The following is a 23,835-nucleotide window of genomic DNA, read 5'->3' on the forward strand; positions in this document are numbered from 1 at the left end:
TATAAGTGATAATATATATTTTAAAATTTACCCGTTTAATTTTTTTTTAATATGACATTTATAAACACAATAATTTTATAGTTTATATTGAGTAGTTTTATTTTATCATGTAAACCCTTAATTATATCATCCATTTATTTAGAATACGACCTGTAAAATCACACAAATGTATTTTTATTTTTTATGGATCAAAATTTTATGATTATATATAATAAAATTATTGTATAAACTGTTTTTATGGATCAAAATTTTATGATTATGTATAATGAAATTGTTGTATACTATTTATTATGTATATGTGGAATTAGTAAAATAATTACCGTATAATGTATGTAATTACGAAATGTATATATGGAATTAATTATTTTCAAATACACATATGTATAATAAAAAGGAAAAGACAAAAAATATTAAAAGTTAGGTTTATTAATTATTGTTGCCATGATTTTTTAGTTAGAATTTGATTTTGGAAATACATTAATTGAAGAGAAAAGACAAAAATCCTAAAAGATAGGTTAATTAATAACTTCAGTGGCATGCCATTGTAAATATAGTGGAAAACTAAGGGATAATCTAATTTTGTACTCCTATTTTAATAGATTAGATATATCTGATTTTTTATTTAATATTCTTTATATTTCTAAATAAGTATCATTTTGACATTTTTTACACACATTAAAAAAATAAATGAAATGCAATTAAATTTCTATTAATTACACATGTTTGACCAATAGTATTTGAGATAAATAAAATTATTTATAAAATTAATGCACTATGCAGTTAACTTAAGATGAAAATAAATAAAATTTGTATTAGAATTATAAAGTGAAATTTTTTGTGAAACAAGAAAAAAAATATCAGAATAACATTTAATATGAAACAAAAAGAGTAGAAAATACTAATTGTATCCTTTAATATAAAAATACTAATTAATCTGATATCTTTCTAATATAAATGGTTTCTTTATTTAATTCTAGGGATAGTTGGCAAAAACAAATCTACTGGATATCAACATATTGATATTTATTAAATCTCAAATTAAAACAGATATTGGAAGTTATTTTTGGTCATTACTGATTGGGTTTATTTAATGAAATTTAATTTGTATAATCTTATAGTGACGTGTTAAAAATTGGAATTAGTTGATAATTTGATGTACACTAACTTGTAAATTATTATTTGTTGATTTACAAGAACCTATATATAGTAGTATTAGTTATAAGAAACATATGTTGCCAAAAAAAAAGTTATAAGAAACATATACTATTAAATTAAAAACTTATACGTGGCGCCATGTAATTATATATTGGATATTAAGTGCCAGTGAAACTTGGTAGAACATGACCAAAGATTTGACAGGGATCTGACTCAGACGAACACGTTTACATTCAGCCTCTGTTGTCTTCAAATTATCTGTCATTTGGTACATCAAATAACAATATTACCAATTTTCTTTAATTTTATATATTTTAAGATTTTAATTGAAAATCTGAAATTGGCATATTTGCAACGTTCCATAAAATATGTTTAAATGGTGAATGAATCAGACAGTGAAATCAAATGCATCAAATAAATTAAAGTGAAATAAACAAGACCAAACATATCATAATGAATAAAATAGAATAAACATATATTTAGATAGAATAAGTGAATAAAAATAAATTATTATTAAAAATCATATTAAATTTGAAATTATTATACAATTTATTTTTTCAACATATAATCTTTTAATGTATAATTATATACAGTATCTAGTAATGTTATTATAATTGTAATATTTTAAATATTTTCTGCAAGAATAATAACATATATGGCCATCTGGTTCTACTTGCATTTTTTTTTTGTATTTTGGATAATTTAAAAATATATGCACATATCAAACTTGTTTCTTATTTTAATAACATACTACATTGATAATATATGAATTTTAGAGGAAAAGGCAGTAGACATGTTTCTAACATGAGAAAATTGAATTTATCTGTGATGAAAATGAGAAGATCAGAAGGGAAAATGTAAAACGAAAAAGTGAAAAGGGGCATGGGTTTGATAGAATGATAAATTATAGTTGGTTTGGATGGATGATCCAAACTAAAATTTGGTTGGATTTAGTAATACTTAAAATTCATCAAAAGCAATAGCTTATTTGATCACTTTTGCATCTAAGAAATTTTCAAAAAAAAAAGTTTGGTTCAGAAGAATACCATATAAGATTTTTTTGTAGCTCTGAATTCATCTGAGCATTTGATCTACGAGAGTTTTCAGGCATAATCGGTGATTGGCTCCCATCTCTGGTGCCGTGTGCCGTGCCGATAGCTAAGAGAGTTTTTTTTTGTGTCACTGTGAGTCTCGTCCGTTTTACAGTGCTTGTCCCGAAATTTAAAAAAAAAAATAGTAGAAGGGATCCTTAGATTTTCGCTCATCGTCCGAAATCAGCAATTCTAAAACTTCAAACTCAATATTTGAATTCATTACTTAAGATGGAATATTTAATTAATCCAATCGATCTTTCTTGGAATCTGGATTTGTTCAAATCATATGTTCACCAAAACGATGCGAGTATTATTCGAAGTTTAGCCATTAGTCGCCATCCAAACCCAGACTCATATGGATGGCAGTTTACCGATTATGGCAGGTATACTGCTAAATCAGGCTGAAAAAAATTATATCCTGATAGAGGATATTCAACACAGTGATATGGACCCTAATACTAAACTACTGTTAGCTCATTCGTGAAAACTCAACTGTTTGCCAAAATTAAGATATTTTGTGTGGCAAATAATCTCTGGTAGTTTACCGGTTACAAAGAACCTTCATTCTCGTGGGATTAAGTGTGATTTACAGTGCCACATATGTGGAGCAGAAGAAGAATCTGTTAATCATGTGCTTTTTAAATGTCCTTTGGCACTTCAAATAGTGTTTTATCTAACATTTCTTCTCTTCCAGGGATTTTCACTATCCATTTCTTTTACCAATATAGATTATCTATTTTGGCGGATTCCAAAAAAAAAACAGACTTAAATTATTTTTCATGGATTTTATGGTATATCTGGAAAAATTGCAATGCTAAGATTTTTAACAATAAAGTTGGGAATCCTCCTCGTATTCTCCGTACCGTGGAGATTAAAGGTGCTTTATGAGCTGAATCCCAGATTAAAGATGCTACATGTAGGGTCCTTCCCATATAGGGAGTCCTATCTTACATGGGGTAAATCGATGTCTATCGATGGTGCATGGAAAAAACACGATTCTTTCACATAACAAGGAGGGTTTTACAGAAAAGAACGATCCACTAATACTATGATGGGTGCAATGTCACCTTACATGCAGAATGTGAAGCTTTGATATAGGTGATGGAGTGCATGAAGATCCTACATATCTCAGAGGTGGTGTTTGCAACAGACTGCTCACAATTGGTGAAGATGGTGTTGCCGGCTTTCACTATACACATGGAAGAGTTTTTAAGATGTAAGGAATACTCCCCCTCCCCTTCACTATTCAACACATTCCAAGGACATAAAACACAATGGTGGATAAACTAGCACGAGGTGCTAAAAATCTGTCTTATACTATGGTTTATGTTGATTTAGTTTCTCCGAGATGACTCTCGGATCCGGAATCTGTTTAGTTTAGTTTTTTTTTTTTTTTGAAAAAAAAGTTTAGACACATTTACTAAGGGTCATTAGTCTTTTTTTTTTTAAAACCATCTATAAATGTGAATAAATGGAGAAGGCTGAAACTGAACTTTTACTTAGCTTTCATTATAGAAACCACTAGACTACTAGAAATTTTTACGGCTGGTGGTCGGTTAAATTGTTAAACGAAATAAGCCGGGCTTCTATTCTATTGCTTCTTCTCAGGGTCGGCACAGGTGCTGATGGTGAGATCTTAAGATGTGGTTGGTCGATCTAGCTGGATCGGTAGTTGTAGCAGCTCCCTTAAATGCTCTGACAAATCTAGGAAACACATGCTTAACGACCATCTTGTCTTTTTTTTTTTGTAACACGACCATCTTGTCTACTATTCAAACTGTTGCACCTAATAACCCTTCCGTGTAATCGTTCAAATTAATGTGCAGTTTTTCTGGAGAATTCATGTGTCCCCTTTCTTCTTCGTTTTTCTAGAAATTGTCAGTCATGTTAACAGTTAATTTATTTTCTCACATTCATTGTTAAACTGCTTTTTTGGTCGATATAATTCGCATGTTCTTGCTAACCGTATACTTACCATCTATGTTTAAAGAATTTTTAGTGCAAAATGTTCTTTAGCGATCAAGAACCAAGTTTAGTTTTAAGTGCATCTATCACCAACAAAAAAAAGGTTCTAAAGATTCTGAACAAATATGGTTTGAAGAACTATTCATCTATCACCAACAAAAAAAAAGGTTTTCAAGAACAGAAAAAGATCCAAGGAAACAATAACTAACAAGTAAACAATGAAACCTCGAAAGTGAAAATGAAACGAAATCAAACAAAATGCGCTCTACTTCCAGTTCAACCGGATTAAACCAGACCGGTTTAAACCAATTTCCAGTGGTTCCTCTACCCTGTGGAAGAGAAAAGTAAACTTTGGCTCTGAAGTAAACTTACATGTTGGACTTTCACCATTCATCTCCACCTGATAATTGCTGAACCCCAAGTTAAACCGGCTCCAAAACCGGAAGTGGCTATGGTATGTCCCGGTTTAACTTTCCCGCTTCTCACCGCCTCATCAAGAGCTAGAGGGATAGAAGCAGCGCTTGTGTTACCGTAATTAGCCAGGTTTGATATCACTCGTTCCGGTGGAAACTGAAGCCTTGTAGCCACAGAGTCTAATATTCTCTGGTTTGCCTGCAAAATTTTTAAACCTTTTTCTTGTTTCAAAAGCTCTAAAATATTCCACCATTTTATCTTGAATTCATTAGGTTTACCTGATGAAGGAGGAGCCAATCAATGGAGGAAGCAGGAAGACCAGCTTTTTGTAAAGCAGACTCAAGAGATTGGGGAACGCATTTGACAGCAAAGCGAAACACTTCTTGTCCATTCATCTGAATGCAAGAGTATGAAGATTGCTTCGGTGGAAAGTCACCCAACGCTGACCCATTGGAGCTCAAGGCACCATCGGTTTGGGATTCTTTAACAGAAGCATTCAAATGTCTGCAAAAAAAACAAGAGAATCTCAAGGGAAAATAACAAGAAGATGAATCTTAAGAAGCCTCTAAGGATATATGAATCTAAATTACCTACGACCGTCTCCATCGCTGTGCACATCAAAACTGTATAACCCATCATCCTCAATGTCACAAGCCTGCATGAAATGAAACTACCAATTTAAAACTAAAGAACAAAGATTGGTCTTTTAAATTCAGTGAAGCTAATAAACAAACATAGTATACTAATAACCGGTGGAGAATGTTCAGTACCTGAACAACCACAGCACCAGCAGCATCTCCAAAGAGGATGCAAGTTCCTCTATCAGTCCAATCAACAAAGCGAGATAAAGAATCAGCTCCAATCACTAAAACATTCTTAAAACCACCTCCTACAAAGAAAAAGAAAAGAACAGTTATTAGTACAGACTTATCTTATGAGCTACTAATCATCTTATTTGACTTTATACCTCTTATATGACAAGCAGCTGAGACTAGACCCAAAACAAATCCACTACAAGCAGCTGTGATATCATACGCCAAAGGGTTCTTTGTGCAACCAAGCGCCTTCTGAATCTGCCATCAATACAGAAACAATCAGCATGTGACTTTTCACTCCATCAAAATAGAAATAAATACCTGTGGAGCAGCACCAAAGAGATCATCAGGAGTGGAAGTACACATCAGGACTAAGTCAATATCCTCAGGAGCAACCTCCGCCATTTCAAGGGCTTTGGTCGCTGCTTCCACTGCTAAGCCAACCAAGCTATCTTTGCCTGATACAACTCTGCGGTTGCGGATACCAGTGCGAGTAGCTATCCATTCATCATTAGTATCGACGATCTTCGCGAGATCATCATTAGAAATGAGAAGACTTGGGACAGCTGAACCAGATCCAATCAGTTTGCAGCCACTCGGAACTAGCCTTTAAGCAGACAGAACAAAAGGAATGTTGAATAAGAGACCATTTAAATTGTTTTGTCTTAAAGATCTTCCCTTTAGAGCTAAGCTAAGACTTAATCAGAGACAAAAGCAAAACTTGTGTTCTGTCTTAAAAGATCTTCCTTAAAGCTAAAGCTAAGACATAATAAAGTAATCAACTTTCGAATTAGAATCAATGAATTGTTAAAGAAGGAATCAAAGACTGAGTTTTTTATCACCTGGGTGGTCGGTATTGAGAGGGAGAACGAGAAGCATTGTCATCGAGGGAGCTGAGGCTAGAGCAGAGGACCCTTTTGGAGAATCGTTTCGAGACGCAAAACCCAGATCCAGAAACTTGAATCGGGAGGTGGGTTCTGCTTCGCATTGAGGAAATCGAAGGATGAGTGAAGAAGCCAGATGCATTCGCCATTGTTTGAACAAAGGAATCGAAGAAAGGAAGAAGCTTTGCTGTCTATATTGTGATTACAGAGATTGAGAGGAGAGGAAGAATTTCGAAATAGTTTATTAGTAAAAATATCGAATCTTCGGAAGTTCCGAAGCGGAGAGAGGAGGAGACAGAGAGAAGGTTGAGAGCAGTGGCAGCTCAATTTTGAGGAGATTCCAATGCTTATTCTTTTTTTTTTTTTTTTTTTTAACTCAACATCAACTTTTCATTAACCAATTAAGGGTACACATGATTTTACACCCACAGTGTTTCAACCACACTTACAACAAAGAGATTAGTATCATCTAGAATCACTACTTGGATCCTACACTACCAATCTGAACCTTTGTTGCAATTTTCACCCAATGAACACGACACTCTTCCCACTACACAGGAAAAGCCGGCTCTTAACCAAACTACTTGGACCATAGGGAGTGAAGGCAGTGTAGATAGATAGTGTTCATCACTCGCCAAGTTACCATATTGACACAATGACATCGGTCTCCCAAGGATTTGATTGATGAACCGGACCAATGCCTCATCACCTCTCGGTGCTTCTCTTGGTTGGACTCAACACGACTGATCTGAAAGCTTCACTCCTAACGCCAACAGAAACTTAAACCCCTACATTCGACCTAATGGTGCGACCAACACCTACTAACGCAAGAGAAAAAACAAAACTACTCCCGAGTCCAATCTTAGTCTAACCTACTGATTCCATATGATCGACTTATAGGTACATGAACCAGTAGCTTCTTCACCAAAGGCGCATCCTCGAGTTAGCGTCATCCTCTTGGTGTTCAGAGTTGCGACCCTCAGCCAAAAATTGGACACATAGATCCGAAATGAAAGTCGGGTCTTGACAAACAGACATGAGTCGATGTAAAACAGATCCAAGCTTTTCGAGAAGCAAAGTCCTTACCCACGGTTTAATGGTTGTTCTCTTCGTCGCAGGGGTCTAGAACTATCGCCACAAACCACCGCTATGTTTGACTTTTCCGTTTCCACCTAATCGGCGAAGCCCATGATTTGTGTGGAGCCCGATTCGGAAACCATACTCTGTAAACTTGTCTTCAAATAGCTCCTCCTCACATCTCACCGCCTCGTAAAGGCCAAGATCCATGTGAAAGGAGGTGTCTTTCGAGCTCACGCGCCGTCGCCAAATCGGAAACACCAGGGATCTAAAAAGGGAAAAACAGATCCGGTTTCTCCGCTACCCTAAAAGCCGACTCTCCACACCACCGCCGCCACGTAAGCCTCGCCGTCACTCCAGATCTTGTCGGGATTCGCCACCGTCCTCCTTGAATCTAGGCTTCAGATGAGTTTCCTTAAACCCAGAATACACGAGCATCTCGGCAGACGGACATGACGAAGGTGTAGAGAGCAAAATAAAAAGAGATTAGAGGGAAGGAGGGTTCCTCCGGCGCCGGATTAACCGGGCCGGAGTTAGGTCGCCGGGTTTCTTTAGAGAGAGGTGGGAGCGTTTGTTTTTTATTTATTTTTTGTGTGTCCAATGCTTATTCAAAACTAACCACTCATGAACCAATTTGCATTTTTTTATATTTTACTGTAAATCGTTAAAAAAAATTATGAAAACAAAATTCTTATTTTCATTTTCTTCTTTTACTTTTATATATTTACTTTATATGTATATTTTTAATATTAATTTTATTATATTACATATGATAATGTACAACTGAGAATGTTTTATTTGTGAGTTACAAAAATTTACGCAAGTTCTATTTACATTATACAAAATTTTATTTGCATTACACTTAGGGTAAATCTTTAATAAGGACCCAAATTTAAGCCAAAAAAAAATCTTTAATAAGGACTCAAAAAAAATAAAAACACATACAAAAATGACCTTTATTAAATAGATAAATAATAATTACTTCTTTATTGTATGGATATACCAATTTAAATAATTTTTTAAATAATTTTTTTTCGAGAAAGTTTTATTCAATATTTGAAAAAAATCAAAAAATGACTCAATTTGAAAATATAAAAATTATTCTTTAAAATATTTTTAATATTATAATTTTAAATCTTAAATTTAAATACTAAATTTCACTCCTATTTTTCAAATCTAAACACTAAGTTTAAATAGTCAACCTCAAAAATATAAATTAGTTACCTTTTTAATAAAACTTGCTTTGATCGTTTAAATCTTTGTATGCTATATTTATAATAAATATTTTTTAAAATATCATAGAATATTTCTCTTACGATAAATTATCTTATGAAAATTTACTTCTAACATTCCTACTTATACCAACTAAAAATTCACAATATTTTTTATTAATATATACAATTAATATATACTTATACCAAATTACTTTGTAAATACGATTTTCACATCTTATTTTCCATGTTTGAAAATGCAGGTGACACAGCCGTCTGGCCTGATGATGTAAAACGTCCGGTAACTCTGCCCACCGTTAGAGCATTAATCGATTTTTTTTTTATAAACACACGGTTCTTTTTAAATCCCCTTTTGTAACTATATGACTGATCTACATAGCTTTGATAGCTTTGAGAAGGGCTTGTATTCCAGTGGTCTCCTTTCTCACAGACGATTGCCAGAGGTCGCAGATTCGACTCTCTATCGGTGCGGTGATACTATGACTCTCCAAAAAAATCTTAAAGGATTTTTTTGGATTTGGGCACCGCTTGCGGTGGGATCTAGTCACTATAAAAGGTTTACCCAAAAGTTTTTTTATCGGGCTTCGTGGTCTGGTGGTAAAGAAACCTCGGCTGAGGTATCCGCCATCACGAGTTCGAGCCCCGGCCACAGCGGATTTAACATGGTTTCCGTTTGGCTTCCAGGACCTTCCTCGCCAGTTCCGGTTGGACGTGGTGGGATAGTCAGACTTAGTGAGAAGTCCGGATACCAAGATTATCAAAAAAAAAAAAAAATCATGAAAAAGAGTAAAATCGTTGAAAAACAGAAGCGGCTAATGAATCTTAAAAAATTCTAGTTCTATTGGTTTACATGTTGCAGCGACATACGATCAGTCACGGATCGCAAATTGTTATTTGGTTTGCTGTTTCAAGATCAATATCAGAGTATCTTCCCGCCTATAACTGTGCGTACCCGGATGAAAGGCTTCGTGAGGATTAATCTGAGTTTACCACCTGGGATCCCCACAGATATCAAAAAAAAAAACATTCTAGTTTTTTGTTCTGAATTTTTTTTTTCAAAACTTCAAATTTAGAATTCTCGAGAGTTTCACTACTCAAAACTTCAAATTTAAAATTTATTTTTAGTTTGTATTTTGGTCCTTACAATTAACATCACATTTATGATTCTTAATTATTTTCTTGTTTATCGTTTTAATCCTTAAAACTTTTCTATCTCATAAATATTTCAAATTTGTTTCATAAATTCAAAATTTACACATATTATTAATAAACAATTTAAATAATATTTTAAAACTAGAATTAAAAAAAAAAATATTACAACTTACTAAAAACATTCTTTAAAAGATACATGAAAACATAATTATTACAAAATTTTAAATATTTTAACAATACTATTAGTCGGGTAAATTTTCTCCGGAACCTTCAAAATGTCCAAAATATTGTCCAAACAAATTTTGTGTAACCAAAAATAGAGCATTATGGAAAATATTTTATGGAAAAAATATGGTATTTTATTTATATTTTAATATTTAATTATGCATTTCGGTTTATAATTTTATATATAAGTGTAAGATTTTATAGGTGCTAGTTATTTATAATTTTTGTATAGATATAGATAAATTATGATAAATATAACTATATTGTAAAATATAAATAATTTTGAAATTAAATTTGAAATTTTGTTTTTAGAGAAAAATGCTTTGAAACTTCAGACAGAGTTTCGAAAACTTTAAAATAAAGAGTCTTTCTCGAAATGCTCTCAATCTGGATCACCGATTAGTCTCTGATTCTCAAGTAATTCGCTATGTCTGAATCGACCAATTCACACCTAGCATAATTCCAAACTTGGCGTATTTTTAGTTTAACATATGTTTCTGTATATTTTATTAACTTTATTTATGACTTTATAGTTTAATAATGAGAAGGAATACATCATTAATATTTTGATACAAAATGAACAGACTGGCATCTTAGAATTCTTTTCAGTCGATGGCGATGGCGAACTAGGGTCTCATGTTTTTTCGACGATGGGATCCGGGTAATCAGAGGAAGATTCGGAGGCGAGCAAAACTCTATCACAATGACAAGATCGGGAAGATATGGAATCGAAGAAGAAATTGGGCAAATAGGATTCTTTTGGATTCGCGAAGGACTCTGTGGGCCAGAGACAAGATCAGGATCAGAAGGACGAGAACATCCATAGGATATTCGAAACGGATACGGAATCCAGAGGATCAATCACAACACTATCGTGGCATGTTCTTCGTTATCATCAAAACGAGATCTTTGTCAATTGATAATGTGATTCGGGGAAATAGGATACGATCTGCTCTTCTTGATTGGCAAACATGGATATTGCATATGTTTGATAAGGAAGCTTGGGAAAGATTTATTGGGTTAATGAATATGGAGGTTGCTACCGGTGAAGTGGAAAAGAGAGCTGGTGCAAGTAAGCAATTGTTTTCTGCAGCTGTAGGAGGAAACACAAAGAAGAGGTTTGTCCACCCCTTCATCTCTCCTTGCAAACGTACAACAGCTAAGCGATGGGTGCTCTTTGTTTTTGCGGTCTCTATTGTTTTAATAAGCTCTTTGAGCACACTTGGTTTTATTTTTATATTCTCTTTGTTTCTGGTTGTTCAATTCAAGTGGGCTACGTTTCCACGAAAGGTTAAGTATTGGAATAAAAGATTTTGTTTTGGTTATTGCTATGGGTTCATCATCTGGAAAAAAATCTTTAGTTATTGGTTTATATTCTTTTTTACAGTTTTATGTTGGTCTTTGGCCAAGGGTTGGGGTACGGGTGAAAAGTCTGGAATTATGTGGTTGATTTGGTTCTCATCGACGCTTGGGATCGACTTTATTGGTCTCTTCTCATTGGGGCATACTCTTGGCTTGGTCTCATTAAACCAAGTGCAGAGAATATATGGAGCCAGGAAGGTCATCAGGTTTGTTTCTTTGGTGATGCTGTACGATGAGAGAGTTTGCGTAAGAGCTATGGTATTTCATTATTTGAGTTTATCTCGAGTCCCCTTATCAGAGGAGAGATCAATGTATGCTATGTTAGTGATTTTTTTGGATAGAGGAAATAGTTTAAGAGATGGGGTACAAGTGAGAGCTAACCACAAATTTGGGTTTCGAGATAGTACGTATAATGGTTTGATAAGCATTTCGAATGTACGTATTATGATGATTGGAAAAAGGAATAATGGTTTTCAATGGTGTAATGGTGTTCCTCATGGGATTGATCGTACCTCTCACAAGACTGATTGTGATTTTACTGGTTTTAGGAACCTTGAGATTCTAAGATTGCTGGGTATCATCAAACCCCAATCTTCCGGCTCGGTAGAGCAATACAAGCAGGTTTATATATGAAAATATTAAGTTGGAATTGCAGAGGTCTTGGAAGTCATTGGATAATAAGTTATCTTAGGGAAACATGGCATAAACATAAACCAGACTTTTTGTTTTTATCAGAAACAAAACAAGAGTTTGGATTCGTACAAGGGTTTCAATCACATTTTGGTTATGATAGTCTTGTTACGGTAGATCCAATTGGGAGAAGTGGCGGTTTAGCCCTTTTTTATAATAATGAATACCAAGTTAAAATATTATATTCTAGCAATAGAATGATAGATGTCGAGGCGGTGGCCAAAGGGAAACAAGTATTCCTTACTTTTGTATATGGAGAGCCGGATCAAAGTTTAAGAGAACATGTATGGGAAAGGTTAACCCGATATGGTTTAGCTCGATCGGAGCCCTGGTTTATTATAGGAGATTTAAACGAAATTACCGGGAATCACGAAAAAGATGGGGGATCTCTAAGATGTGCGACGTCCTTTATTCCTTTCAACAATATGATACGGAATAGTGGACTATTAGAATTTCCGGCTCGTGGTAATAAAATGTCATGGCAGGGACGAAGAGGTAAAGGAAAAGGAGCTGTAACGGTTAGATGTCGACTGGATAGAGCTTTGGCTAATGAGGAATTGCATACACTCTTTCCATTTTCTTATACAGAATACTTGAGGATGGTGGGATCGGATCATCGACCGGTGATTGCTTTTCTGGAAGATAAATTATTAAGGAAAAGAAGAGGTCAATTCAGGTTTGATAAGCGGTGGATAGGTCAGGAGGGGCTTATGGAATCAATTGTGTCAGGTTGGACAGAAAATCAGGAGGGCCAACCAGGGGATTTTATTACTAAAATTAATAATTGTCGACATGAAATATCTTCATGGCGGAAAGACAATCAACCTTATGGAAAGGAAAAAATTCAGAATCTCCAACAAGCTTTGGAAGATGTACAAACAGATAATAATAGATCCCAAGAGGATATTATTGAGATTTCCAGGAAATTACAGGAGGCCTACAAGGATGAGGAGGAGTATTGGCATCAGAAGAGTCGAAATATGTGGTACTCATCCGGGGATTTGAACACTAAGTTTTATCATGCTCTGACAAAGCAACGGCGGATCCGAAACAAAATAGTGGGCCTCCATGATGATGCGGGTAATTGGATCACAGATGATAACGGAGTTGAGAAGGTGGCTGTAGATTATTTTGATGGTTTATTTAATTCCACTAATCCTACGGAGTTTGATAGTTTCCTGGAGGAGATAGGACCATCAATTTCTCCTCAGATGAATCAAAGGCTATTGCGGTTAGCAACGGAGGAAGAAGTGAGACAAGCTTTATTTATGATGCATCCGGAGAAAGCGCCAGGTCCGGATGGAATGACAGCTCTTTTTTTTCAGCATTCCTGGCATGTTATTAAAAAGGATGTGGTCGAACTGGTGAATATTTTTTTGGTATCAGGTGATTTGGATCCAAGGCTAAACATAACTAATATTTGTATGATACCAAAAGTAGAGAGACCGACAAGGATGACGGAACTGAGGCCAATAAGTCTTTGTAATGTGGGCTATAAAATAATTTCAAAGGTTTTATGTCAAAGGCTGAAAAGTTGTCTTCCCAGACTAATTTCAGAGACACAATCGGCTTTTGTGGCAGGAAGGTTAATTTCGGATAACATTCTTATCGCGCAGGAAATGTTTCATGGTTTGAGAGCAAACAAGTCCTGTCAAAATAAGTTCATGGCAATCAAGACAGATATGAGTAAGGCATATGATCGGATAGAGTGGAATTTTATTGAGGCTCTCCTTCAAAAAATGGGTTTTGATCCTCATTGGATTAAATTAATGCGAGAGTGTGTCTCTTCGGTTCAATATAGGGTGCTTCTCAATGGACAGCCACGAGGTCTAATTATTCCCCAGCGGGGATTACGTCAAGGCGATCCTTTATCCCCTTATTTATTTATCATGTGTACGGAGGCGTTAATTTCAAATATTAAAAAGGCGGAGCGGATGAAACAATTAACCGGTATGAAAGTGGCAAGAGCTTGCCCTGCAATCTCTCATTTGTTATTCGCAGATGATAGTTTGTTCTTTTGTAAGGCAAACAAGGAAGAGTGTCAAACTATACTCAGGATTCTAAAGGAATATGAGACTGTCTCTGGACAACAGATTAATTTCCAGAAATCCTCAATTCAATTTGGACATAAGATTGATGAAGATAGTCGTCAAGAATTAAGGGATATTTTGGGAATTCAGAATTTAGGTGGAATGGGATCTTATTTAGGCCTGCCCGAAAGTCTAGGAGGTTCTAAGGTACAAGTGTTTGGCTTCGTACAAGAACGGCTGAATAGTAGGGTTAATGGATGGACCTTTCGATTTTTTACCAAGGGTGGAAAGGAGGTGATTATTAAATCAGTGATTACGGCTTTGCCAAACCATGTGATGTCTGTGTACCGGTTGCCGAAAGTTACAGTGAAGAAGCTCACAGGTGCAGTTGCCCAATTTTGGTGGAGTCCAGGAGGCAGTACAAGAGGTATGCATTGGAAATCATGGGATAAAGTGTGTGCCCATAAAGACAGTGGTGGGTTGGGTTTTAAGGATTTGACTGATTTTAATACGGCAATGCTTGGGAAGCAGTTGTGGCGGCTGATCGAGAAGCCAAATTCTCTTTTTTCTCGAGTTTTCAAGGGTCGGTATTACAGGAATTCTTCACCCCTGGAACCGATTCGCTCATATTCCCCGTCATATGGCTGGAGGAGTATTATTTCTGCTAGATCTCTGGTTTGTAAAGGACTAATTAAAAGGGTTGGAACAGGGTCATCTATTTCAGTATGGAATGATCCTTGGCTCCCATCCACTCGCCCGAGACCAGCTAACAAAAACCTTCATAATAATTACCCGGACCTCACAGTGGATTCTCTCATTAATCCGGAATCCCGCACATGGAATGTACAGGCCATTAGAAACTTGGTGGATCCACAAGATGCAAAAATAATTGAGAGTATACCGTTGAGTAGAAATCAGTTGACAGATAGGAATGGATGGCATTTCACCAAGAATGGAAAATATACGGTACAATCAGGGTATCAGGTAGAAAGGATTTATCCTGACAAGGAGAGACCACCTGATTTTTATGGTCCTAATGTGGATATCCTCAAAGCATTTTGTTGGAAGGTGAGGTGCCCTCCGAAGCTAAAGCACTTTTTATGGCAGTTGTTGTCTGGCTGTATAGCGGTAACGAAAAATCTAAAAGCACGAGGGATACAAGGAGACACCTGTTGTGCCAGGTGCGGAGATCCGGAGGAATCAATAAACCATGTGTTTTTTGAATGTCCTCCAGCACGTCAAGTGTGGGCATTATCCAAGATTCCATCAAATCCAAACATCTTCCCAATTGGCTCTCTTTTTGCTAATATGGACCATCTATTTTGGAGAATTAATCCAAGAATGGAGAATCATCAGTTTGCATGGATATTATGGTATATTTGGAAGGGACGGAACAACAAAGTGTTCAGTAACCTTGACACTGATCCAAGAGACACGCTGCGACTGGCAGAAGTTGAATCAACACTGTGGGCTGAGGCACAGGTTATTAATAATCATAGGTTGGTACAAGAAGTACAGGTAAGGCCCGATTTAGGGACCCTAGGAAGATGGTGCTTCACAGACGGTTCTTGGAAAGATAAAGATCTATTTTCAGGACAAGGATGGCTTAGTACGCTACCAGGGTTTGATAGCTTATTGGGGGCACGAAATGTAAGGGCATCCCTCTCACCTCTTCATTCGGAGATGGAGGCATTAATTTGGGCAATGGAATGTATGCGAAATTTAAGGCAGTTTCAGGTTACGTTTGCAACGGATTGTTCTCAACTGGTGAAGATGGTTTCGGAACCAGAGGAATGGCCAGCATTTGAAAGCTACCTGGAAGATATCAAGCTTCTGCGACAAAGTTTTGTCAGCTCAGAAATCGTTCATGTTCCTAGGACGGAGAACAAAAGGGCGGATAGCTTGGCACGTAGTGCTCGGCAACAATCGTCTTTCGTCGTGCACATGGATGCAGATTTACCACCTTGGTTTACAGAGTCTACATGAGTCTGTAAATGTTTGCTGTAAAAAAAAAAAAAAAAAGTTTAATAATGAGAGGGGAATTATCTCTCGACTCAAATTTCTGTTTGCCATTATTAGGGCCAACTAATCATCACTTAAACTAGCTTTTAGCCCTCGTTCTTATCCAAAAGATTATAAAGATTTTGAAAAGCATTTTATCAAGTAGATTATATTTCCTTAAATTCCACAGGAAATGGATTAATATAAAGTAAATGAGACAAAAACAAAAAGGTAGCTGAGGTACTACTCGTAATATATTAGGAGGGGTTTGGTGAACAACTTGAAGAAGAGTAAGTTCAAGGGAATAAAATATACTGCTAGAAAAAGAAAGAAAGACGGGAAAAACCGTGAAAAACATTCATATGTTGTCAAATATAGTTGGTTGTGAACAGTCTTAATAATAAGAAGCTTCATAGTTTGGTGGATCAGACAAAGACACAAATGAGCTTTTGGATGTTAGATATGACATGAATGCAAATTAGGGGTGTTCAATCCGGATATCGGTTCGGCTTAGGTTCGGTTTTTTCGGTTTTCGGTATTTCGGTTAGTAAAATATAACTACCATTCTAAATCCATATTTACTTCGGTTCGGTTTATATACCGTCGGTTTTCGGTTTATTCGGTTTTATACCAAAAAACATAATTATTTAGTTTGAGATCATATTATATAAATTTTATAGTCATATTGTCAACACAGTCATTTATTAAAAATATAATACTTGTTCAAATAAATGAACAAAAAAGTAAAAATACTTCTATCATCAAATAAAATAATCAAATCTATTATTAAAATGAAAGGTTGAAATTTTGAAAATAAAAATATGAAACAAAACAGAAACATGAAAGAAAAAATTTTCCATTCTTCCATATTTAGTGTTCATTAAAGTCATGTTTTTTCAATTGAACACGAAACTCTGTTTGCTTACAGATAAGAAAAAAGTTGTGAAAACTTTTCATTAATTATTATCCATCAAATTTATAATCTTCATATTAATTTAGTGAAGACTAAAATAAAGCAAAAAAATCAAAAGAAGACTTAGAAAATAAGATGTCTAAATTGCGATGTATTGTTATTTAATTATAGTTCAAGTGTTTTACAAATTAAGATTCTTTATTACTATAAAATTATGGTAATAGTTATTAACACAAATTTAACTTATGTAACAAATAGATTTTCATGTATTGTTATAAAATAGATACATATTTACATGTTTCTACTTTTAATCGGTTTTGTTCGGTTTATTCGGTTTAATCGGTTATATACCAAACCATATCCAAATCCTACGGTTTTTATAAAATTATATCCATTCGGTTTATATGGTATATACCAAAACCAAACCATATTGTCTATTTCGGTTCGGTTCGGTTCGGTACGGTTCGGTTTTACCATATTGAACAGCCCTAATGCAAATTCACTACTCATTCCACTTCTAAACAAAGAAAACACATTGCCAGAAGAAGAAATGGATAACAAATAAACTTAGAAGTGAAGCAAATAGATGTGGGTTGAAATTACGATCCTAAGATCATAGATTGAAATATAGTAGTCACAAAGGACATTTGATATTTGAACACAAAAATATGTCTGAACTGATGAACGTGTAAGCAGGATATGAAATATACAATAGCATTTTAACTGCAAAGGTAGAAGTCAGCTGTTCTACCTTTCTGCTACTAGTAACCGTCGTCGCCAAGCAGCTACATGATACAATAATCAAAGAGAAAGAATTCGCTGACATGATATCCGTATCAGCAAAATGAGATGATATAGCCGTTGATGTAGCAGTTGGTATATGATTTCGCCAAAAGTAATAAGATAAATGATATTTAAATTTTCTCAAAATTTATGTATTTATTTACACGATGGTATGCTTGTTTTATAAGTTAAACATATAACAATATGTTAGACGGGGTTTTTTACCCCTTTGCTTTATGAGTGATCCAAAGTTGTACAATTGCTTCTTCTTTTTTAATATATCACGACAATAATTGAGGTCTAGAACATCTTTCCAAAGAAAAACTTACATATTACAAGTGAGTGTATATAAAGAGAAATCTTGGTAAGCTTGAGAAACCAAGTGATGATCTTCCCACTCGTCTCTGTACGTCTCTGGATGCGCTTTCTTCCTCACTCCAGTCGTCAAATACATCTCTTTCCTCCACTGCTCTTTTTCTGAGCATCCGCATTGCGAAGCCAACCAATCATTGTACTCAAACTGTTAAACAAGAACCAAAAAAGTCGTTAATATGTTTCTGTTTGTTTTCTGAGCAGAAGCATAAGTTAAAAGAGACATTCTTACTTGGGTACGGTGGGTATATCTTTTTGGAATCCCCTGAGCTTCAAGTGTTGCATAGAAGGATTTGATATCCTTCATCATATCTTCCTTTGATGGAAGGATAATCCGACCCGACAAAACACCAGCGATCCACTTGCTTTGCAGCTCAAACAAACGAAATGGTGAAACCTGAAAATTCAATTTGTTACAGAAAATAGGGAAAATGTTAAGTTGGTTTAGTGGCGTTCTATATTTGTGTTACCTGACTTGGTATCCCGATGAAGGAGAGATACGGTGCTAATGCTGGAGGAAAGACATCTTTGTACAATGGCCCCACACGGTTATCAACTACAGTAACACTTCCATTTGTTTCAAGAAACGGGTAGTGATACTTATACCTTTGAGAAGAAGGAAAGAACCACTTTTAAAAAGTTTCACAAAAATAGCCAAATAGTGAAAGAACAAATGAGTTTATATACCCAGTGCAATGCATAATAACATCAACCAAAATCGTTTTCCCGTTCTGAAAATCCACAGAACCATCCTCATGGACACGATCAATCTGCGTGAGATTCAAGAAAACGTTAAGAATTTTATTCTCTTGATCAACGAACTGTGGTAGGTAAGTAGTACTCTACTTATGAGTTAAACCAACCATTGAATGCATCCACAGGTTACTGTAACCGGGCTGTTTGATAAAGGTATCAGCTGCATTTGACCTACCAGCCACATGAACCTCTTTGGCATGTCCAGCAATGTCTCTACTTATATCAACAGCACTTGCAGAGTTCCCAATAAGCACAACAACCTATATAATCAATGCATCACAAGCTTCTAAATGATCTTTTACTGACATGAATGTGATCATTCTGAAATGAGTACCTGATGTTTAAAAGGTTCAGGGATACGATAATTATGGCTGTGCATCTCCTTCCCTGGCCAAGAACTTATCCCTGTAAATATATCCCGAGAAAATCACAATCAAGAGTATAATTCAAGCGTGTGTTCCCTAACAAGCCAAGCTATTCAAGATTAGGCATGGGTCTAGGTTAGGGTTTGGATCGAGTTTTTAGATTTTCGGTGGGTGAGCCTCCTAATTCCCACATATTTTGTATATGAGCGGTCGAAGTTGGTTAATAACACTTCATTCATATTTGGATAATTTCAAGGAACGTGTAAAACTCATTTGGATTCGACTAATAAATCCCTAATAAACTTCAGATTATGGTATTTTTATAGTTCATAGCATCTTCTACTCACTGATGTTTTTACCTTTGTAATAGCATTTATAGACAATTTTACTCAAACTCATTATTGTTATTTCTTTCTCTAAAATAGAAATTATTATTTTTGCAGAAAAGAAATAGCAACCTCCATTTTTAAGATATATTTATATCAGTGATATTATAGAAAAATACATTAGAGCATACTACATCTTTATTATAAAAAAATTCTACCAATTTTTAAAATAAAAATACTCAAATACACGGTAACGGTAATACAGTCCTGTAAAATATGTTTGAGTATTTTTTTTTTAATAAATCTGATTGGGTACGCAATCAGTTTTTTTTTGTCAGGGTCTGATTTGGGTTTCAGATTTTTTTTTTACCAAGGCCTAATCAAATGTTGAAATCACAAACATTGCAAGACCAGAATCACACTCACGCTTATCACTAAAGGTTATGTACTCGTCCTATGAAGTTCTACGTCTTCTACTTTCTTAAAATGACAACAAATACCAAAGCTTTAAATTACCAGGAACGTCAGCGAGACGAGGTTCAATGTAATGCCCACTACAAACAACAACAGCATCGTAAACCTTATCACGGCGAACTCTCTTCTCCGTCTCCGTAGATTCAACCCTCCACTTCCCGTTCCCACCCTCCTTCGCCGGAGAAACTCTCTCAACCGCCGTCTCGAACCGTATCACCTCCTCGATGGCAAACTCCTTAGCGAAGTCTTGCAGATACGCAAGAACCTCTCCGTGGCTCGGAAACCTCCTCGGATCGCCGGATCGGACCACTAACGGGAACTCTAAGTATCCCATACACTCTCGAGGGAGGTTAGTTCGGAGAGAGGCGTAGACGCTCGAGTGAACAACTGTTCGGTTCGGGTCAACGCTTAACGGATCCGTTTCGACGTGATCTGTGTAGATCCATGTTCCTCCGACCTGTTTCTGCCTCTCGAAGACGACGACGGAGTGTCCTTCCCGACGAAGCTCTCTCGCCGCTACTAAACCGGCGGCTCCAGCTCCGATAACAGCCACGTGGTGCGACCTGGTTGGTGATAAGGAAGGTGCCATTGTGTTTACTTGATTCCCAAGACACGGAGAATATTATTTAGGCCTATGTGATGAATATGTGGGTGGCCCCACACTGTCTTGAATAAATGGTTTAAACGCAGCGTTTTGTATAGGAGAACGGAGTGAATGTTTATATACACATTAAACGCAGCGTTTTGTATATGAATATGTGGGTGGCCCCACACTGGTGTAAAAGTTTTGCACTTCTTACAGAAGTTTCCAACTTACAAGTGAATGTTTATAAGAAAAGGTAAAGACCCTTTTTGTTTTAATGTGTATATAAAGAGAAATCTTGGGAAGCTTGAGAAATCAAGTGATGATCTTCCCATTCGTCTCTGTACGTCTCTGGTGTTGTTCTCTTCCTCACACCAGTCGTTAAATACATCTCTTTCCTCCACTCCTCTGTTCCTGGGCATCCACATTGCGTAGCCAACCAATCATTGTACTCAAACTGTTAAACAAGAACCAAAAGTAATCGTTAATGTATGTTCTGTTCAGTTTCTGAGTAGTATTATAAGTCAAAAGAGAAAGTGACATGCTTACTTGGGCAATGCCCATACGGTGAGTATATCGCTTTTGAATCCCTTGAGCTTCAAGCGTTGCATACAAGGATTTGATATCCTCCATCATATCATCCTTTGATGGAAGCATAATCCGACCCGACAAAACACCCGCTATCCACTTGCTTTGCAGCTCAAACAAAGGAAATGGTACAACCTGAAAATTCAATTTGTTACGGATGATTGAGAACAGAACATGGAAAATTTGAAGTTTGTTTTTGAACTGTGTTTACCTGCCATGGTATCCCGATGAAGGAGAGCCACGGTGCTAATTCTGGAGGGAAGACATGTTTGTACAATGGACCGACACGGTTATCATCTACGGTAACACTTCCATTGGTTTCAAGAAACGGGAAGTGATACTTGTACCCAGTGCAATGCATGATAACATCAACCAAAATCGTTTGCCCGTTTTGAAAAACTACAGAACCATCCTTATTGACACGCTCAATCTGCGTTGAGATTCAAGAAAACGTGTTGAATGTTACTTCTATTGATCAACCAATTGTTGTTAGTACTACTTGAAAGTTAAACCCAACCATTGAATGCATCCACAGGTTAATGTAACCGGGTTGTTTGATATAGGTATCCGCTGGATTTGACCTACCAGCCACATGAACCTCTTTGGCGTGTCCAGCAATGTCTCTACTTATATCAACAGCACTTGCAGAGTTCCCAATAAGAACAACGACCTACATAACCAATGCATCACAAGCTTCCACATGAGTTATGGCTTTACATGATCTTTCATTGACATTATAATGATCATTCTGAAATGAGTACCTGGTCTTTAAAAGGTTCAGGGGTACGATAGTTATGGCTATGCATCTCCTTCCCTGGCCAAGAACTTATCCCTGAAACACGTAACACACTCTAAGCTATTTAAAATCAAGATGTTGAAATCATAAACATTGTAAGGCGAGAAACACAACTAAGCTCATCACTAAAGCTTATGTTCCACTCTTTCCTATGAAGTTCTAAGTCTTTTAAATTTTTGAATGACAGCAGATTAATTTAGAACCAGGATTGGGTCGGATTCAGTTAATAACATTTCGGATTTGAATATAACTTAAAACCATGTGCAAAACTTAAATCAGATTCAAATAATACATCTTCGGGTTCAAGTACTTCTATAGATCATAAAACTAAACATAAAATTGACTATTTGAGGTAATTAGCTAGATTTTGTATACTTATTGGATGTACTAAGTTGGATATTTGGGTATTTATTCGGACAATTTTCAGGGTTTTTGAATACTTATTTTGAGTACCTAATTCTTCAAGCCGGGTTCGGATAATACTCAGTACCCGAAATACTGTCATACAAGATCCATTCGGCTGTTTTTTAAAATCTGATCAGGTACGGAACTGGGTTTTTCAGGTCAGTTTTGGATTTGAGTTTCAGATTTTTTACTCAGGCCTAATCAAGATGTTGAAATCACAAACACTGCAAGAGCAGAATCACAACCACACTTATCACTTAAGCTTATGTTCCGCTCTTCCTATGAAGTTCTCTTCGATATTCTTGAATGACACAAAGACTAACGCGTTAAGTTAAGCAAACTTCAAAAGGTTGAAACTTCAAGAAGAAAATCTAAGTTACAGTTCAATCCCAACTTATCACTAAAGCTAATGTTTCACACTCTTCCCTAAAATGTTTCCCGACAAAACACACTTTCAGTTCCAACGTTCCTTACCAGGAATCTCAGCAAGACGAGGCTCAATGTAATGCCCATTACAAACAACAACAGCATCATAAACCTCATCACGACGAACTCTCTTCTCCGTCTCCGTAGACTCAACCCTCCACTTCCCGCTCCCACCCTCCGTCGCCGGAGCAACCCTCTCAACCGCCGTCTCGAACCGTATCACCTCCTCGATCTTAAACTCCTTAGCAAACTCTTGCAGATACGCAAGAACCTCTCCGTGGCTCGGAAACCTCCTCTGATCGCCTCCGGATCGGGCCACGAACGGGAAGTCTATGTATCCCATGCACTCGCGAGGGAGGTTGGTCCGGAGAGTGGCGTATACGCTCGAGTGAACAACGGGTCGGGTCGGGTCTACGCTCAGCGGATCCGGCTCGACGTGGTCGGTGTAGATCCATGTTCCTCCGACCTGTTTCTGCCTCTCGAAAACGACGACGGAGTGGCCTTCGCGGCGAAGCTCCCTCGCCGCGACTAGACCGGCGGCTCCGGCTCCGATGACAGCCACGTGGTGAGATCTGAGTGGTGATAGGGAAGGTGCCATTGTGTTTAGGAGATTCGTAGGAGACTGAGAATATTAAGATTCATAAGTATGTGGCCCACACAAAGCCTTGAACCACAATTGTACTTTTCAACACAAAATCCTCACAAGTAGTTTAAACGCAGCGTTTTTGTAGTAGAATCAAATATGAACTGAATCAAGTAGTAACGAAAAATGTCTAAACCGTCACAAAACAAAATTGTATCATAGGTCTGGGCCAGGGCTGGGAAACAAAAATCTGAAACCTGAGATCTGAACCGAACCGATCAGTTATTCGATCTGAAATATAAAAAATAGCTGAACGGATTTTGTTAGGTGGTACAAAACATATCTAAACTTGAAGTGTTATTAACCAAA

At 36.3% G+C, this 23,835-nt stretch overlaps 3 protein-coding genes across 3 annotated transcripts; all 3 read right to left on the reverse strand.

Moving 5' to 3' along the window:
- Positions 1-4,325: 4,325 nt before the first annotated feature.
- On the reverse strand, positions 4,326-6,675 carry LOC106349019 (3-oxoacyl-[acyl-carrier-protein] synthase III, chloroplastic). Its single transcript, XM_013788896.3, has 7 exons — positions 6,286-6,675; positions 5,765-6,050; positions 5,596-5,701; positions 5,399-5,517; positions 5,219-5,283; positions 4,907-5,132; positions 4,326-4,826 (listed from the first exon to the last, which is right to left on the reverse strand). The coding sequence occupies exons 1-7, from the start codon at positions 6,474-6,476 to the stop codon at positions 4,605-4,607; spliced, it is 1,215 nt and encodes a 404-aa protein (XP_013644350.1). The 5' UTR covers positions 6,477-6,675; the 3' UTR covers positions 4,326-4,604.
- Positions 6,676-17,396: 10,721 nt separating this feature from the next.
- On the reverse strand, positions 17,397-20,707 carry LOC106349029 (flavin-containing monooxygenase FMO GS-OX-like 4). Its single transcript, XM_022692489.2, has 7 exons — positions 20,128-20,707; positions 19,255-19,325; positions 19,028-19,180; positions 18,852-18,934; positions 18,635-18,770; positions 18,397-18,561; positions 17,397-18,312 (listed from the first exon to the last, which is right to left on the reverse strand). The coding sequence occupies exons 1-7, from the start codon at positions 20,672-20,674 to the stop codon at positions 18,118-18,120; spliced, it is 1,350 nt and encodes a 449-aa protein (XP_022548210.2). The 5' UTR covers positions 20,675-20,707; the 3' UTR covers positions 17,397-18,117.
- Positions 20,708-20,809: 102 nt separating this feature from the next.
- LOC125575667 (flavin-containing monooxygenase FMO GS-OX-like 4) lies at positions 20,810-23,629 on the reverse strand. Its single transcript, XM_048739780.1, has 6 exons — positions 22,932-23,629; positions 22,018-22,088; positions 21,774-21,926; positions 21,468-21,686; positions 21,218-21,391; positions 20,810-21,125 (listed from the first exon to the last, which is right to left on the reverse strand). The coding sequence occupies exons 1-6, from the start codon at positions 23,479-23,481 to the stop codon at positions 20,943-20,945; spliced, it is 1,350 nt and encodes a 449-aa protein (XP_048595737.1). The 5' UTR covers positions 23,482-23,629; the 3' UTR covers positions 20,810-20,942.
- Between the last annotated feature and the right edge of the window lie 206 nt (positions 23,630-23,835).

Source organism: Brassica napus, chromosome A9, assembly GCF_020379485.1.
Source record: "Brassica napus cultivar Da-Ae chromosome A9, Da-Ae, whole genome shotgun sequence".
In the NCBI taxonomy this organism is placed as follows: Eukaryota; Viridiplantae; Streptophyta; class Magnoliopsida; order Brassicales; family Brassicaceae; genus Brassica; species Brassica napus.